Source organism: Micropterus salmoides, unplaced genomic scaffold, assembly GCF_014851395.1.
Source record: "Micropterus salmoides isolate LMB-PRFRI ecotype aquatic unplaced genomic scaffold, ASM1485139v1 Ms_hic_scaffold_9, whole genome shotgun sequence".
Classification (NCBI taxonomy): domain Eukaryota; kingdom Metazoa; phylum Chordata; class Actinopteri; order Centrarchiformes; family Centrarchidae; genus Micropterus; species Micropterus salmoides.
Window position 1 is genome coordinate 5903453 of NW_024044681.1, and position 17776 is coordinate 5921228.

The 17776-nt window shown below is 51.2% G+C and overlaps 1 protein-coding gene across 2 annotated transcripts; it reads left to right on the plus strand.

The window, feature by feature from the left end:
• The first annotated feature begins 491 nt into the window (after positions 1–491).
• Positions 492–14693, plus strand: fam53c (family with sequence similarity 53 member C). Of its 2 annotated transcripts, none has more exons than XM_038709261.1 (5): positions 492–881; positions 5433–5783; positions 7302–7359; positions 8755–9755; positions 11323–14693. In XM_038709261.1, exons 3-5 carry the CDS (start codon positions 7353–7355, stop codon positions 11614–11616), a joined length of 1302 nt encoding a protein of 433 aa, XP_038565189.1. In that variant the 5' UTR covers positions 492–881; positions 5433–5783; positions 7302–7352; the 3' UTR covers positions 11617–14693. The 2 variants fall into 2 exon arrangements, with proteins under 2 accessions (XP_038565189.1, XP_038565190.1); XM_038709262.1 differs by lacking the exon at positions 492–881 and adding an exon at positions 919–1932.
• The last annotated feature ends 3083 nt before the right edge of the window (positions 14694–17776 follow it).

Below are 17776 nucleotides of genomic sequence, written 5' to 3' on the forward strand. Positions count from 1 at the left end.
GTTTTTCTTTCGCAGTGGAAAGGAATTAAGCAAAAACAAATCCTGTCTTACAGTGAAATAATGAACAAAACTCCTTTTTAATTTGGGGATGTAAACATTGTTTTTCACTGGACAGGACCCCACACTCACTATTTTAACATTGAATAAAATGAAACCTCTTCTTGTTCTCGTGAGCTCCGTATGGTGCATCGTGGAAAAGCGGTGCACTGTATAATAAATCAAACACATCCCGGCTGCTCTCTGACCTTCTGATAACTCGTGTTTTCGGTCTCTGAGCAGAAGCAGACTCGGGTGATGCAGGAGGAGAGGATCTGCTCCGTCCTCTCTCTCCTCCTGAGCAGCTGAGGTAAACAAGCTGAGACCAGCCTTTAAACTACATCTCCCATCATCCTTCGGCGTTTTACGGCTTTAAGTCTGACACTTGCTGAATAATATTTATTTGTGTTATACGTGTGTTGTTAGTAACCCGCTGCTGGTTGCGACGAGGATGAGATAAAAATAATATAAATGTGAATAAACGGCAGGTGCTGCGGTAGCACCGCCCCTCCTCCCCCCCCCGCCTGGCACCGGGAGTGTTATTTATGAACGCCTGCCGCTCGCGGGCGTGTGCACGCAGATTCATTATTATTATTTTTAATCATTACGAGACGTTGGACTCTGATTGCGGCCGATGTTTGGGCTCGAACCGGACCCTGCAGTGTCCGATGTGTGCGGTTAAACCCCGACTTTAATTCATTGCGGTGTGTTTGGTGCTGAAGCGGCGGCGGCGGCGGGCGGAGCGGCGCTCTGTAATAACACTGGGTCAATACACCGAGGACCGTCTGCCAGCCCCGCTGCACCCACCGGAGCCACCCCGTCACCCGGAGCTCCTGTCCGACAAGGTAAGACAGCCAGCCGGCCGAGAGAGGGTGAGCAGGGGAAGCGGTAGGTAGCCGCTCCATCCCGCAGTGTTGTCCTCCGCTCACGCTGCTCCGGGAGCTCGCAGGCCGGCAGCACGTTACCGTCACCCCCGTTATTATTGTCAGCCAGCTCCGCTGCTAACTGTCACTTAGCCCCGTGAGGTGTTCCGCTTTATTCAGGAATAAACTCTGTCAGCAGAAGGCTGGAGAGGAGACGGCGGACGGAGAATCCGCTCCGGTCTCCGCTGGGTTTGTTTGTGGAAGCGCCGCTGCTAACGCTGCTAGCGGCTAACGCGGCTAACGCTGGGCAGGTCAGTTAGCCACCGTTAGCTGCCCCTGGATGCAGCCAGGCGGCCGGTGTAGCTCCCCGTTAGCCCCGCAGACCCCGCGGAGCAGCCCGGCCTGAGCCCCCGGGGCTGCGCGGCCCTGTGCCGGAGGAAACGCTCCTCAGCCCGCTGTTATGTTCCAGGGAGCAAAATGGCTGAATTTATTTCTCCGACCTTGACAGTAAAACCGGGATGACATTTTATTTATAGCGAGCTAACGGTTCAGGTGATGCTGCGCTAGCTCGGTGATGTAACCCGCTGCCTTCAAACCTCTAAATCGGAATTTTATTTTATTTTTTTACTACGAAGTTTATGTCAAGTATTTCATAATGACTCTCACGTTTATTCTGCGCTTAAACGGGCAAACCGCTGTGTGTGTTAGCATCCCCCATTTAAAACAATAGGATCTGTTAGCCACGAGCTAGCAGCAGCCGGAGATGCACAGCGGCCTCAGGCAGGCTGCCGGGGCCAGAACCGAACCATTATTTAACCGAAACCGGGGTCCGAACTGTGTGTGGCCCCTGACCCCATTTCACCAGGAGCCCTCCTGACTGCATCAGTGCAGAAAGTCTTTATGATCGATGCATCCAAACACAGTCCAGACCTGAAGGGACGAGGCTGCAGAAAACAGAATATCAAACTGTCAGACGCTGCTTAACTTAAACATTTCAGCTTCTCATGTGAAGATTTCCACATTTATATTGATGGTAAATTCAATATATTTGGAGCTTTGGACTGTTTTACTCACTAAGTGATAAAGTGATTAATAGCAGGGCTCAACGTTGAGCTGTTCAGCAGCTGGAGGGTTTGACTCTTACTGGCCCCAAACAGTTTTTACTGGCCCTCCCTTAGAAAGTTGGAATAAATCAGAGTTACAACAAAACCAAAGACTTTAAAGTTTTTTCAACATGTTCAAGCATTGATTAAATAAATCCTGGATATAAAACTCAACAGACGTGTAATCACAGTTCAAATGATAAAATTAAAAAGGTTACAGTTAAAAAGAACAATTTACTCAAACATGCCTCCATCCTGTCAATCAGCTTGTAGCCCCGCCCTAAAGCCTCCCCTGCTTCCTGGTCTCTGTTCCTCCAAATGGGACCATAATTTACTAAATGAACATCAAGCTGTGTTGAAGAAGACTTGAAACGAGCGACTGAGACCAGAAACTCATCAGGAAAGTGTTTACTGAGGGAATAAATCAGCTGACAAGTAGAAACATTTTCTCACAGACTTCTATACAATCACACTTCTTTCTGCAGCCGCTGGCTGCGAGAGGACGCAGGTTTAAGTCGCCCCCTGCTGGCTGCTAGAGAGGACGCAGGTTTAAGTCGCCCCCTGCTGGCTGTTAGAGAGGACGCAGGTTTAAGTCGCCCCCTGCTGGCTGTTAGAGAGGACGCAGGTTTAAGTCGCCCCCTGCTGGCCGCTAGAGAGGACGCAGGTTTAAGTCGCCCCCTGCTGGCTGCTAGAGAGGACGCAGGTTTAAGTCGCCCCCTGCTGGCTGCTAGAGAGGACGCAGGTTTAAGTCGCCCCCTGCTGGCTGCTGGAGAGGACGCAGGTTTAAGTCGCCCCCTGCTGGCCGCTAGAGAGGACGCAGGTTTAAGTCGCCCCCTGCTGGCTGCTAGAGAGGACGCAGGTTTAAGTCGCCCCCTGCTGGCTGCTAGAGAGGACGCAGGTTTAAGTCTCCCCCCTGCTGGCTGCTAGAGAGGACGCAGGTTTAAGTCGCCCCCTGCTGGCCGCTAGAGAGGACGCAGGTTTAAGTCGCCCCCTGCTGGCTGCTAGAGAGGACGCAGGTTTAAGTCTCCCCCCCTGCTGGCTGCTAGAGAGGACGCAGGTTTAAGTCGCCCCCCCTGCTGGCTGCTAGAGAGGACGCAGCTTTAAGTCGCCCCCTGCTGGCTGCTAGAGAGGACGCAGGTTTAAGTCGCCCCCTGCTGGCCGCTAGAGAGGACGCAGGTTTAAATTGCCCCCTGCTGGCCGCTAGAGAGGACGCAGGTTTAAATTGCCCCCTGCTGGCCGCTAGAGAGGACGCAGGTTTAAGTCGCCCCCTGCTGGCTGTTAGAGAGGACGCAGGTTTAAGTCGCCCCTGCTGGCCGTTAGAGAGGACGCAGGTTTAAGTCTCCCCCCCTGCTGGCTGCTAGAGAGGACGCAGGTTTAAGTCTCCCCCCCTGCTGGCAGCTAGAGAGGACGCAGGTTTAGGTCGCCCCTGCTGGCCGTTAAAGAGAACGCAGGTTTAAGTCGCCCCCCCTGCTGGCTGTTAGAGAGGACGCAGGTTTAAGTTGCCCCCTGCTGGCTGCTAGAGAGGACGCAGGTTTAAGTCTCCCCCCCTGCTGGCTGCTAGAGAGGACGCAGGTTTAAGTCGCCCCCTGCTGGCCGCTAGAGAGGACGCAGGTTTAAGTCGCCCCCTGCTGGCTGCTAGAGAGGACGCAGGTTTAAGTCGCCCCCCCTGCTGGCTGCTAGAGAGGACGCAGGTTTAAGTCTCCCCCCCTGCTGGCTGCTAGAGAGGACGCAGGTTTAAGTCGCCCCTGCTGGCCGCTAGAGAGGACGCAGCTTTAAGTCGCCCCCTGCTGGTAGCTAGAGAGGACGCAGGTTTAAGTCGCCCCCTGCTGGCCGCTAGAGAGGACGCAGGTTTAAATTGCCCCCTGCTGGCCGCTAGAGAGGACGCAGGTTTAAATTGCCCCCTGCTGGCCGCTAGAGAGGACGCAGGTTTAAATTGCCCCCTGCTGGCCGCTAGAGAGGACGCAGGTTTAAATTGCCCCCTGCTGGCCGCTAGAGAGGACGCAGGTTTAAATTGCCCCCTGCTGGCCGCTAGAGAGGACGCAGGTTTAAGTCGCCCCCTGCTGGCTGCTAGAGAGGACGCAGGTTTAAGTCGCCCCCTGCTGGCTGCTAGAGAGGACGCAGGTTTAAATTGCCCCCTGCTGGCTGTTAGAGAGGACGCAGGTTTAAGTCGCCCCCTGCTGGCTGTTAGAGAGGACGCAGGTTTAAATTGCCCCCTGCTGGCTGCTAGAGAGGACGCAGGTTTAAGTCGCCCCCTGCTGGCTGCTGGAGAGGACGCAGGTTTAAGTCGCCCCCTGCTGGCCGCTAGAGAGGACGCAGGTTTAAATTGCCCCCTGCTGGCTGTTAGAGAGGACGCAGGTTTAAGTCGCCCCCTGCTGGCTGCTAGAGAGGACGCAGGTTTAAGTCGCCCCCTGCTGGCTGCTAGAGAGGACGCAAGTTTAAGTCGCCCCCTGCTGGCCGCTAGAGAGGACGCAGGTTTAAATTGCCCCCTGCTGGCTGTTAGAGAGGACGCAGGTTTAAGTCGCCCCCTGCTGGCTGCTGGAGAGGACGCAGGTTTAAGTCGCCCCCTGCTGGCTGCTGGAGAGGACGCAGGTTTAAGTCGCCCCCTGCTGGCTGTTAGAGAGGACGCAGGTTTAAGTCGCCCCCTGCTGGCTGCTAGAGAGGACGCAGGTTTAAGTCGCCCCCTGCTGGCTGCTAGAGAGGACGCAGGTTTAAGTCGCCCCCTGCTGGCTGCTAGAGAGGACGCAGGTTTAAATTGCCCCCTGCTGGCCGTTAATCGCAGCCACATAACATTTACAGTTTTGGGAATATCCGTAGCTGCTGTGACCACAGAGGCAACGCAGGGTTAAGGCCAGTTTATACATCTGTCTCAAATCTACGCCGCAGGCTGATGCACACCTCCCCAAAAATGTAACTACACTTCGCGGCGACGCAGACCGCAAGAGCTGTGATTGGCCGGCTTGGCAGCATCGCATGTCTGGCTCGTCCTTCTTCTTCTGCCTGAACAGGTTCAAGGGTCGTACAGACCGTCTCCTCCGACGCCTTCTCTCGTTTCTGCGTTTTATTCATTTCATTAAAAGTAGCTGCTGTTCAACGTCGATCAGCTCCGACTCCGACACGATCCGCTCACTTTCAGCCGCAGCCCACGCCGTCGGCCAGCTTGTGGTTAGAGTACTTTTCAGTTGTAGTCATTTTTCAAGTTGCCGTCTTGGTGACACGCTCGTGACCAGCAGCTACGTCAGCTCACGCCAGGAGGAAAGGCTTTTGTAGAAGAGGTGTGCAAATCAATTACAAGTTGGGAAGTTCAGTGACGACATGTGACGGCGGTGTTGGCGGCAAACAAAATGGTTGATGATAGCGAGCAGGGAGCTAGCTAGCTCGGTTAGCTAGGTGCTACCAAGTGACTCACATGCTTCTTCTTCCTCCTCTCCAGGTGCGCTGCCGGACGCAACAGCTGAATGACGATGTCCTTGTGAGAGTGGGCGGGGCTACCTGGCCCTGAGGCGGTAAGGAGGCGGAGGAGTCTCGGCCCTCAGCCCCTCCCCCCTCTTCTCCTGCGAAGGACCAAACGGACGGGAACACAAACGGGCGTGGCTGTCTTCTCCTTCCTCCTCCCCTCTCCTCCCTGTTCTCTCCTCCTCCCCCCCTCCCCATCTCCTCCCCCCCTCCCTCCCCCGTCTCCCCCCTCGTCCCCTGCCACCATGCTGTGGTCACGCTGCTGCTGGAGAGCCTGAGGAAGCAGATTCTGGAAGGTGACCCTGCTCAGCCGGGGGACTTCTACCTGGTGAGTGTCACCTCCAGCTGCTTCACCTGTAATTTCACCTGTAGTTTCACCTGCAGCCTCCACCTGTAGTTTCACCTGCAGCTGCTTCACCTGTAGTTTCACCTGCAGCCCCACCTGTAGTTTCACCTGCAGCCGCTTCACCTGTAATTTCACCTGCAGCCTCCACCTGTAGTTTCACCTGCAGCTGCTTCACCTGTAGTTTCACCTGTAGTTTCACCTGCAGCCTCCACCTGTAGTTTCACCTCCAGCTGCTTCACCTGTAATTTCACCTGCAGCCTCCACCTGTAGTTTCACCTGCAGCTGCTTCACCTGTAATTTCACCTGCAGCCTCCACCTGTAGTTTCACCTGCAGCTGCTTCACCTGTAGTTTCACCTGCAGCCCCACCTGTAGTTTCACCTGCAGCTGCTTCACCTGTAATTTCACCTGCAGCCCCACCTGTAGTTTCACCTGCAGCCTCCACCTGCAGCCCCACCTGCAGCCCCACCTGTAGTTTCACCTGCAGCTGCTTCACCTGTAATTTCACCTGCAGCCCCACCTGTAGTTTCACCTGCAGCCTCCACCTGCAGCCCCACCTGCAGCCCCACCTGTAGTTTCACCTGCAGCCTTCACCTGTAGTTTCACCTGCAGCCCCACCTGTAGTTTCACCTGCAGCCTCCACCTGCAGCTGCTTCACCTGTAATTTCACCTGCAGCCCCACCTGTAGTTTCACCTGCAGCCTCCACCTGCAGCCCCACCTGTAGTTTCACCTGCAGCTGCTTCACCTGTAATTTCACCTGCAGCCCCACCTGTAGTTTCACCTGCAGCCTCCACCTGCAGCCCCACCTGTAGTTTCACCTGCAGCTGCTCCACCTGTAGTTTCACCTGCAGCCTTCACCTGTAGTTTCACCTGCAGCCCCACCTGTAGTTTCACCTGCAGCTGCTCCACCTGTAGTTTCACCTGCAGCCTCCACCTGTAGTTTCACCTGCAGCTGCTCCACCTGTAGTTTCACCTGCAGGCTCCACCTGTAGTTTCACCTGCAGCTGCTCCACCTGTAGTTTCACCTGCAGCTGCTTCACCTGCAGCCCCCACCTGTAGTTTCACCTGCAGCTTCCACCTGTAGTTTCACCTGCAGCTGCTTCACCTGCAGCCTCCACCTGCAGTTTCACCTGCAGCCTCCACCAGACTTCATATTTCGGTGGATTTAACAGATTATCTGCTAATCTAGCTCTTTCTTATTAGGGTAAATCTTGTACTTAATATTTGTTTGTACCATTAATACTGTGTAGTACGGTGGTACAAAGCTGTACTCCAGTAGTACTTGAGTAAATGTACTTTCTACTGCTGGAGCTGAAGCTGCTGTTCTCTCAAATGTCCACTAGATGGTGCTCTGAGAATCAGCCTCTAACACAAAGATCAATCAATACTTGATCACTCTGACATTCGGCTGCTCCCACCAGACATTTTATCGCAGCAGTAAATATCAGGCGTGTTGTCGGAGCGTTTCAACTCAGCCTCTCTTTGTCTTTTTGTCTTTCAGTCCCTGCTGGACCCGAAAACCCTCGCAGAGTGGCGGCCCCCAGATGGCTTGATGCCTGGTTGAGTATTTCAGATTTCATTCAGAATAAATTCAGTTTATTCACAAATCGTTTTAGAATACGGTCATAACAAGGAATGCAGAGATGGGAAAAGGGGAGCGCCCTGGTAAACACTAAGCAGAGAGAACACAGGGATTATAAGCAGGGCTTGACATTAAGACACGCCAACCCGCCACATGCGGCTGGATTTCAGCTGTGGCGGGTAACACAGTCACTCCCGCTACTAGCCACTTTGGCGTGTTGAAACACAAAACAAACGATCCAAAGTGCCCAAACTTTTAATCCTGTTGCCTTAAGTGTGGATTGTTTTCTTTGTAAAATCATTTATTCTTTAATCTTAGTTTCTAATGTAGTTAATTTTTCTACTCTGTATTTACAGCTGTTAAATATAATTAATGTTAAATAAATAAACAGTGTTTCTGAGGATTTTCTTTTCAGTTTAGTTTTTATCTTTTCAATTCATCCATGCAATAATAATCTTATGTGTTTATCTTAACGGACTACATGTTTTCAAAAAGAAAGGAGCTGTACACACGACCTCATCAGAGCCAATGATGATATAAGCACATTTTAGCTCGCCATCGTCAACTTTACTCATATAAAACGTAATTTTCCAACAACAGAAAATGCTGCGTGGCTAGTAGCTTTGGAAAACCACCAGCCCCGTCAGCTAGTGAGCAAAAAAGTTAATGTCAAGCCCTGATTATAAGTACCACACACTGTCTAGGTTAATACAACAAATAAATACAGTAAATGCAATCTGCAGGATTATTTCTAGCCTGCATACAGAAAATCCTGAGAGCTAAGCTCAGTGGCCCCAACGTGGTCATTACATCAGTCTGACTTTGGTAAGAAAGGTGAAATACGACATTTGGAAAATGGAAATAACATTTCAATTTAAAATGATGTGAGAGTGACTCATTAAAGAAGTGGAGTCTCTGGGTTATTCAGGCCGGGATCATTTGTTATCAGTAGTTATCAAGATAAAAGTCTTTCAGGTTTAAAGGCTGATTTTTGATCCTGAGTGAAAGTTAACGTGGTTTTAAACTTTTCTTTCTGCTCAGAACAAACAGCAGCAGATCACTTCACAGACCTGAGGCAGAACGTTCAGAACTATTCTGATAAAATCTGTTTTCAACAGATGTGCACGAGGAAAATAAAGTACAATCTGTTTTTAAGTCTCTTTTCCCTCAACAAAGTAAAGATCTTAACAGAAACAGCGAGGAAGGTAAATAATGTTCAGGACGCGTCCGGCTGGAGAACACGGCTGGAACCTGAACCTGAATCCAGAATCAGGTTAAAAACAGGGAGCAGTTTGCTAAAGATGTTTCTGACTGAGACACGAAGAGATTCAGATGTTTCTTATTAACTGACCTTTTCTGTGTGTCCTATCAGAGAGCAGCTACTGGCAGCTCTGCCCTCCCTCCAAGTCCAGCCTGCAGGGGGGGTTACTGAGCTCTAGTTTCCCCCCGGGCCCCGTGCCCCTGGTGCCCCCTGATGCTCACCTACAGGAGGGGGGCGACCCCCTGGACGGGACCCCCTCTCAGCCGCAGCAGCACCGGCCCCTGGCGCCTAGCACCTCAGCGTCCGAGCTGTCTCTCCCTGGTGCGCCGGTGGCCCCTCCCGGCCCCGGGCCCCCTCCTCCACCTCCCCCGCCCCCCAAACGTCACTGCCGCTCGCTGTCGGTGCCCGAGGACCTGTCGCGCTGCCGCTACACCTGGCGGCCCAGCGCCTCGCGGGTCTGGACTCCTGTCAGTCGCCAGCAGTGCCACGGGGGAGCGGGGGGAGGGGCCTCAGGTGGGGGGGCTGGAGGAGGGGGTATAGGGGTGGGAGCGGCGGGAGGGGCTTGTCCTCTCCGCGCTCCCAGCTCCTCCCTGAACTCCTCGCTCCACTCCTCATCCAGCCCCACCTTCTTCAGCCTGGCGCTGTCTCCGGACTCCCCGCTGCCCTGGAGCTTCCCCTGGGACCCCAGCGAGGCGGCGGCGGGGGGAGGAGCCTGCTGCTGCTTCTTCCCCTCCCCCTCCTCCTGCTCCTCCTCGCCCTCCCCCCTCCACCCTCCTCCCCCTCCTCAGAGGCGTTTCTCCCTCTCCCCCGTGCTCATCAGAGACTCGGCGGCCTCCACGTTCCTGCCTCCTCCTCCTGTGCCGAGCCAAGCGGCGCCGCCTCCCCCGGGGCGCTCCGTCGTGGCCGGAGCCGCCCGAGGGGGCCCGGTCCCCGCCTCGCCCTCCTCGGCTTGCAGCACGCCGTCGTCTCTGCGCCGCAGTCTGCCGCCGCAGCTGCCGCGCTGCCACTCGCAGCCCTGCGACCTGCTGCTGTTCAAACCGGGTCTGAAGAGACGCCGCGACCCGGACAGGCCCTGCGCCCGACCAGTCCTGGACTTCACCAAGATGACTCAGGTACTGCAGAACATCACGCCGCACGTTTGATTAACAACACACGTGTTAAGCTAAAACGCCAAATCTTCTCTGCAGCTTTGTTTTCCGTTGACTTCAGACGCCACTTTGGGAGAACTGCTTTAAAGTGAGTCGCTGCAGGTGAACGGGGTAAACGTTTAACAGAAATCACCATGAAACTTTCCTCATTGAATTCTCACATTAAGACAATATTTTTTTTGTATTACAGGTTTTCTGAAATTTTGTTTAAATATGCAAATGAGGGAGTATCTAATATAATATGCGCTAATTTGCATCTATTTCAAGAACTGAAGTCTGAACTCTGGATGAAGTCAGGTGCAAAATGATTGTTTTATTTTGCCAACACGTCAGACTCAAATGTTTTCGCAGAGGGGAGCCTGGATGTCTCTTTTTATTATTTTATAAATCAGAAAATCCTGTCAACGGGCAAAAAAAACAATTTTCGCCTTGTTTTTGGGACAAAATGTTCTATAACTCAGGCTGTGAATGATGTGCGAACAAACCCTCCTGTAGAAACCTTCAGAATCAGGAATAAACCTGGAGAGCTTTGGTGTCTGAAGTGGAGAGTTCAGGCTCAGAGGACAAACGGCCTGTAAAGATCAGTAATGTAAAGTTCTACACATTTTCATTAAAAATCAGTTTTTACAGACATCAGATCCTAAACAACAACTTTGGCTGCAGCTAACGATGATTTTAGTACTCGAAGCTTCTTCAGATTATTTCAGTGAATCATCGATGCGTTATGTAAGAAGTACTTTCGTCTGGCTTACTTTGGCTTCAACTCAACAGTCGGTCGTGATTTCAGTTAAATGCTAAAGTTGCTGTTAGCTTGTCTGAGGTCCGCTGGCAGAACACCGGCTGCTTTCTGATCAGGCGCCACTTTTTACGGTGGACGGACGGTAACGTTACAGAGTTGTTGTTTTCTTTCGCTTGAAATCTTTTTTCCTCAACAAAATAAACATGTTAATAGAAAAATAAGCTCTAATTTATGATTCAAGTGAATAGAATCAAATAATTATTGAACATTTGTCATATTGTTGTTGAAAGAAATTACAGCGCGATTATTATTGTTATTGATTCATTATCCAGCCCCGTGCGCTGTTTACGGATTAAACGAAGCCTCGATGCTTTTTAGTAATCGATTTAATCTGAATATAGAACATTTCAATCACACAATAATGATAACTGAGTAACAGCAGGTCTGAACAGACTGAGCCACCTAAACCAGGAAGTGTCCAAGTACACCACATGACGCATCTAAACTTTAGGAGAAATCTACAGACAAACCGCAGGAAAACAAACTAAACGTGGATTTTGGATGTTTTCTCTAAACGCCTCTAAATTGACCAGATCCTGATGACACCAACAGTCTGTCAAAGTGCTGACAGACGACTTCTTCTGTGGTACAAACATTCAGTTTCCTTCTGGGTCGTATTAAACTGTAACCTGATGAACCCGGTTCTTGAGAAACGGGTCTCTTAGACTAGTGTGACGCTGTGGCGTTGATGTCAGCGGGTTTACGGAGCTCTTGTTTTCTGTCGCCCTGCAGACCCGCAGCATCGACCCGCAGTGTCTGGAGCGCGGCGGCGGCAGGCTGGCCTGCGGCGGTGACGTCTGCATGGGCATGGAGGCCTTCATGGGCGACTTCCGGGGCTCCTGCTCGCCGGCCGAGTGCCTGGGCAGGACCAGCATCGGGCCGCTGAGCGAGAGCGACGAGGAGTGCCGCGAGGACGACGACGATGACGACGGGGAGGAGGAGCCTGAGGAGCGCGAGGCGGCGCAGCAGGCCGTGTTCGAGAGGGACTGTACAGAACTGGACTTGAACTTAATAGAAGAAAACTGAGGCATTTGTAAATGAAGGCTGTTTCTGTTGGTTAAGTTTTATTTTAATTAACCTGACTCCCCCCCCAACACTCTGCGCCGCCTCGCCACCAATCAGCAAGGCTCTCAGGAACAACGCCTCCTCTCATTGGATGAGCCGGGGCAAACGAAGCTGATTGACGACGACAGTGATGATCTGGCTGCCATCGTTAGAGACTCGGCGCCGACCTGTAGCCTGAGCTGTGTGTTTACAGCCAGGCTCTGAGAGGAACCTGCGACCCGAGGACGCCGCCACACTCTGAGTCCCAGTCGGCGTTCCCAGTCCGAAGCCGCTGGTTCCTCCTTCTGTGACTGGACTCAGACTGTCCAGGCGCTCCGTGGCGTCCAGGTGTCTTCCAACACGCCGTTGCCGAGTCTCTGTAACACACTACAGTCTGATGAGGCCGGCGCCGCACTGCAGCGCCAACCTGAAACAGCATCACACGCCCGGCCGCGACCCAGACGCCACGTGAGGTCTTTAATCAGGATTTAAAGGGCCAGTTCACCAAATCACTTAAATGGAAGTGTAAATATTTAGTTTCAGTGTCAGAGAAACTGATAATATAATAACATAATCGGGCCAGTTTATACGTCTGCGTCAAATCTACGCCGGAGCCCGATGCACACCTCCCCAAATATTTAACCGCAGGCCGCAGTGATGCAGACTGCAAGAACTGTGATTGGTCATCTCGGTAGCGTCACATTTCTGGCTCATCCTTCTTCTTCTTCTGCCACGACCAGTTAAAGGGTCGCACACGCCATCTCCTCGGACGCCTTCCCTCGTTTCTGTGTTTCAGTAATTTCACTGATGTTCAACATGATCCGCTCACTTCCAGCCGCCCTACACCAACGAAGAAGAAGAAGAAAGTCAACACAGTGGAACATAGAAACCCCGCCTCCGACTAGCATTGGATGCCAACACACACGTTTAAGTACTCACAGCGGCACGTAGCCTCGACACTGACGTTTAAACTGGCCTTTAGTCGGAAGCAGAAACTGCTTTGTAGATATAATGTATAAAAACACACGAGCGGAGCCGCTTCATGATCAGAACTAATCATCGGCTGCTCGTCCTGATTCAGAGTTCTTCTCTAAATGTTCAGATTGGGGCGTCGGTACGATTTTCATCATGAGAAAAGGAATCAGTATCCTTTAATTTGCACGTCGAGGACACGCAAAGTGCTTTAAAGACTGAAACGCCCTCTGCGGGTCACGTGGTGATGCGTTCAGGTTCGCTGTTCTGTGGCGTCGTCCCCTCAGGCGCCACTGAGGGCAGGTAGCCACTGATGCTGTTGTTCACCTGAGTGTTCACACACACACACCTGTCCCTGCTGAACGCTACACCTGCTCACTCGCTCACTTGTGTGTCTGTGTGTGTGGTGGTCATGTGACCTGCGTCCAGATTGAATCCAGATCGTGTCCTGATCCAGTTTCTCCGAGCATCAGCACGATGTCACAGTTACATCAGAATCTAGAGAAAGCGAGTTAAAGTCGAACGCGAGTGACTGCGTTTAAAGATCTGCAGTCAGGCGTGGAGAGGAAGGTTACAGCCTCCTCATCATCATTTTCAGCTCTTCCCCAGCAAAAGCTGCTTCACTTACGGCAGCGTTTGATTCACTGAGGCGGTTTCTGACAGGAAACAGGAAAGTCTTGGTGTCGAATCGGGTTTCCAGCGTTTCTCCTCGACAAAAGTATCAGCAAAGAAAAGCGAGAGTAAAATGTCTCAGCTTTGGGAAACGCTTTAAAGACCCGACAACTAATCTAAAAAATAAGTTAAGAAAATAACAATAACATCATCAATAAATCAATCACGGCCTTTCTGAGCTGCCAGAAGTCCGCCTGTATTCCAGGTCGTCGATCGCTCGGGAATCAATCAGACATCAAACTGAACTATCATAAAATTAATTCCCCGTGCTGATTGGCTGCCTCAGATCCAGCTATTGATCCTTACTATGGCTGTTCAATTGAAGACGTCTCTCTTGTAGACAAACACGATTTATTTTTCCTTAAAAGTTGAAACTAGAGCTGCAACGATTAATCGCATCATCGACTATTAAAATGAATCGCCAACTATTTGGATAATCTAATCATTGAGTCGTTTTTTTTTTTTAAAGAAATGATCTGATTCAGCTTCTTAAATGTGAATATTTTCTGGTTTCTTTGCTCCTCTTTGACAGTAAACTGAAGATATTTGGGTATCTGGTAAAACAGTACGTCGCCTCGGGCTTCTGGGAAACAGACATTTTCCCCATTTTCAGACATGTTATAGATCAAACAACTGATCGATTCATCGAGAAACGTGTCGTCAGATTGATCGACGGTGGTAATAATGGTTAGTTGCAGCTCTAGTTTCGAACACGAGCACCTTCAGATACACAGAAATGTTCACAGACTCGTGCACGTGTTGGAGAGAAGAGTCACGTTTGGATCAGGCTTTAATCTGGACGCTGACAGAACCACCAGGTGTGAATGTGTCGTTGGGGGAAGTGACCTGACAAACGGCCGGCTTGTTTTACATGTTTTAGATTTTGTACGTGAGGACCATCTTCACATTCCTGCTGATTGTTTCAGTTCCTCCGTCAGATTTCCTTCCTCCCCGTGCAACCGTTTTGTTTCCTGTGAAAAGTCGACCTGCGGCGAGGTAATCATCACAGTCGGACGACCTCTTTAGCGATGCGTTCAGGGACACGTTAATATCCCGAGAGTTGATTATTGGCTTGTAGAAAACAGCACCTAAGAGTGACTTTAGACAGTCAGAAGACAATCAACAGGTAAACATTTTAAGACGGCCGTCAGATCTGAGACGGCAAGATGTCCCTGAATGCACCACAAAGGGGAAGAGGTTTCCTGTTGGATAACGTGTCTGGATTTCAGCTGTGATGGATTATCGTCGTTTGATTTTTGGCAACGTTACTGTTAAACTTCTGAGATGTTTGTTGAAACAGCAGCGAGTTCACTTTGTAAAAGATGAGATTGTTTTGTGTTGGCGAGCTGCTGCCGTCTGGAGGTCGGAGGAGGGTTTATTTGTGAGAACAAAATGCAGAGTTTCAGTTTGTGCAATTGTTTGTTTTTCTTTTCTGCCTCACGTCACAGTGTTTGGGGGGGGGCGGGGGGGATGTCTCTGAACAACGTCCTTAGCGTAGAGAGAGAGTTCAACGTTACAGGAAATACAGTCACACTATGTTGAGACGTTCAGGACATCAGTCTCATGTTCATGTCCTCAGGAGGGGAGCCTGGAGTGTGTGGTTAGCCTAGCTTAGCATAAAGACAGGAGACCACAAGTTCTGTCAGGTGAGGTGTTAATTACGAGCAGCCAAGAGCAACAAGCGGAACAAGCGTTCCGTGTTTCAGATATCTGGAATGAGACATGTAGTCAACATGTTAGCAGGCTAATGTTAGCATTTCGCTCACAGCTGAGTCTAAAAAGACTTCCTGTTTGCAACGACTTGCGTCTTAATCTGTGAGCTTTTAGAGGTACAGTCGCCCCCCACCCCCTGCCTGAAGTCTTTATGCTAATCTAAGCTAACTACATCGTGACTCCAGTTCTGCACATTAGAACGTCTCACTCTGAGAGAGTCGGACTGTTTACCAACAAGTTGAACTGTTTCTTTAAAGAGGTGGTATTCTGCTTTCTGGCTTTTTCCTTCATTGAGTTTATATCTTTTTTGTGCATGTAACAGGTTTGCAAAGTGAAAAAGCCCAAAGTCAGTCAAAGGCACACACACACACACACACACACACACACACACGATGTGGCCCCGTAACACACACACACACACAATGTGACCCCGTAACACACACACACACACAATGTGACCCCGTAACACACACACACACGATGTGACCCCGTAACACACACACACACACACACACGATGTGACCCCGTAACACACACACACACACACACGATGTGACCCCGTAACACACACACACACACACACGATGTGACCCCGTAACACACACACACACGATGTGACCCCGTAACATACACACACACACACGATGTGACCCCGTAACACACACACACACACGATGTGACCCCGTAACACACACACACACGATGTGACCCCGTAACACACACACACACGATGTGACCCCGTAACACACACACACAATGTGACCCCGTAACACACACACACAATGTGACCCCGTAACACACACACACGATGTGACCCCGTAACACACACACACGACGTGACCCTGTAACACACACACACACAATGTGACCCCATAACACACACACACGATGTGACCCCGTAACACACACACACGATGTGACCCCGTAACACACACACACACGATGTGACCCCGTAACACACACACACGATGTGACCCTGTAACACACACACACACACACACAATGTGACCCCGTAACACACACACACACACACACACACGATGTGACCCCGTAACACACACACACGATGTGACCCCGTAACACACACACACACGATGTGACCCCGTAACACACACACGATGTGACCCCGTAACACACACACACACACGATGTGACCCTGTAACACACACACACACACACACACAATGTGACCCCGTAACACACACACACACACACGATGTGACCCCGTAACACACACACACACGATGTGACCCCGTAACACACACACACACACGATGTGACCCCGTAACACACACACACACGATGTGACCCCGTAACACACACACACACACACACGATGTGACCCCGTAACACACACACACACACGATGTGACCCCGTAACACACACACACACACACGATGTGACCCCGTAACACACACACACACACACACGATGTGACCCCGTAAACACACACACACGATGTGACCCCGTAACACACACACACGATGTGACCCCGTAACACACACACACACACACACGATGTGACCCCGTAACACACACACGATGTGACCCCGTAACACACACACACACACACACGATGTGACCCCGTAACACACACACACGATGTGACCCCGTAACACACACACACGATGTGACCCCGTAACACACACACACACACACACGATGTGACCCCGTAACACACACACACGATGTGACCCCGTAACACACACACACACACACACGATGTGACCCCGTAACACACACACACGATGTGACCCCGTAACACACACACACGATGTGACCCCGTATCACACACACACACGATGTGACCCCGTAACACACACACACAATGTGACCCCGTAACACACACACACGATGTGACCCCGTAACACACACACACACGATGTGACCCCGTAACACACACACACGATGTGACCCCGTAACACACACACACGATGTGACCCCGTAACACACACACACACACACACACACACGATGTGACCCCGTAACACACACACACACACACACGATGTGACCCTGTAACACACACACACACACACACAATGTGACCCCGTAACACACACACACACACACACACACGATGTGACCCCGTAACACACACACACACACACGATGTGACCCTGTAACACACACACACACACACACAATGTGACCCCGTAACACACACACACACACACACACACACACACGATGTGACCCCGTAACACACACACACACACACACACGATGTGACCCCGTACACACACACACACACGATGTGACCCCGTAACACACACACACACACACGATGTGACCCCGTAACACACACACACACACACACACGATGTGACCCCGTAACACACACACACGATGTGACCCCGTAACACACACACACACACACACAATGTGACCCCGTAACACACACACACAATGTGACCCCGTAACACACACACACACACACACACAATGTGACCCCGTAACACACACACACACACAATGTGACCCCGTAACACACACACACACACACAATGTGACCCCGTAACACACACACACACACACACACACACACAATGTGACCCCGTAACACACACACACACACACACACACAATGTGACCCCGTAACACACACACATGCGGTAACACACATACACACACACACAATGTGACCCCGTAACACACACACACACACACACAATGTGACCCCGTAACACACACACACACACACACACACACACAATGTGACCCCGTAACACACACACACACACACACACACACAATGTGACCCCGTAACACACACACACACAC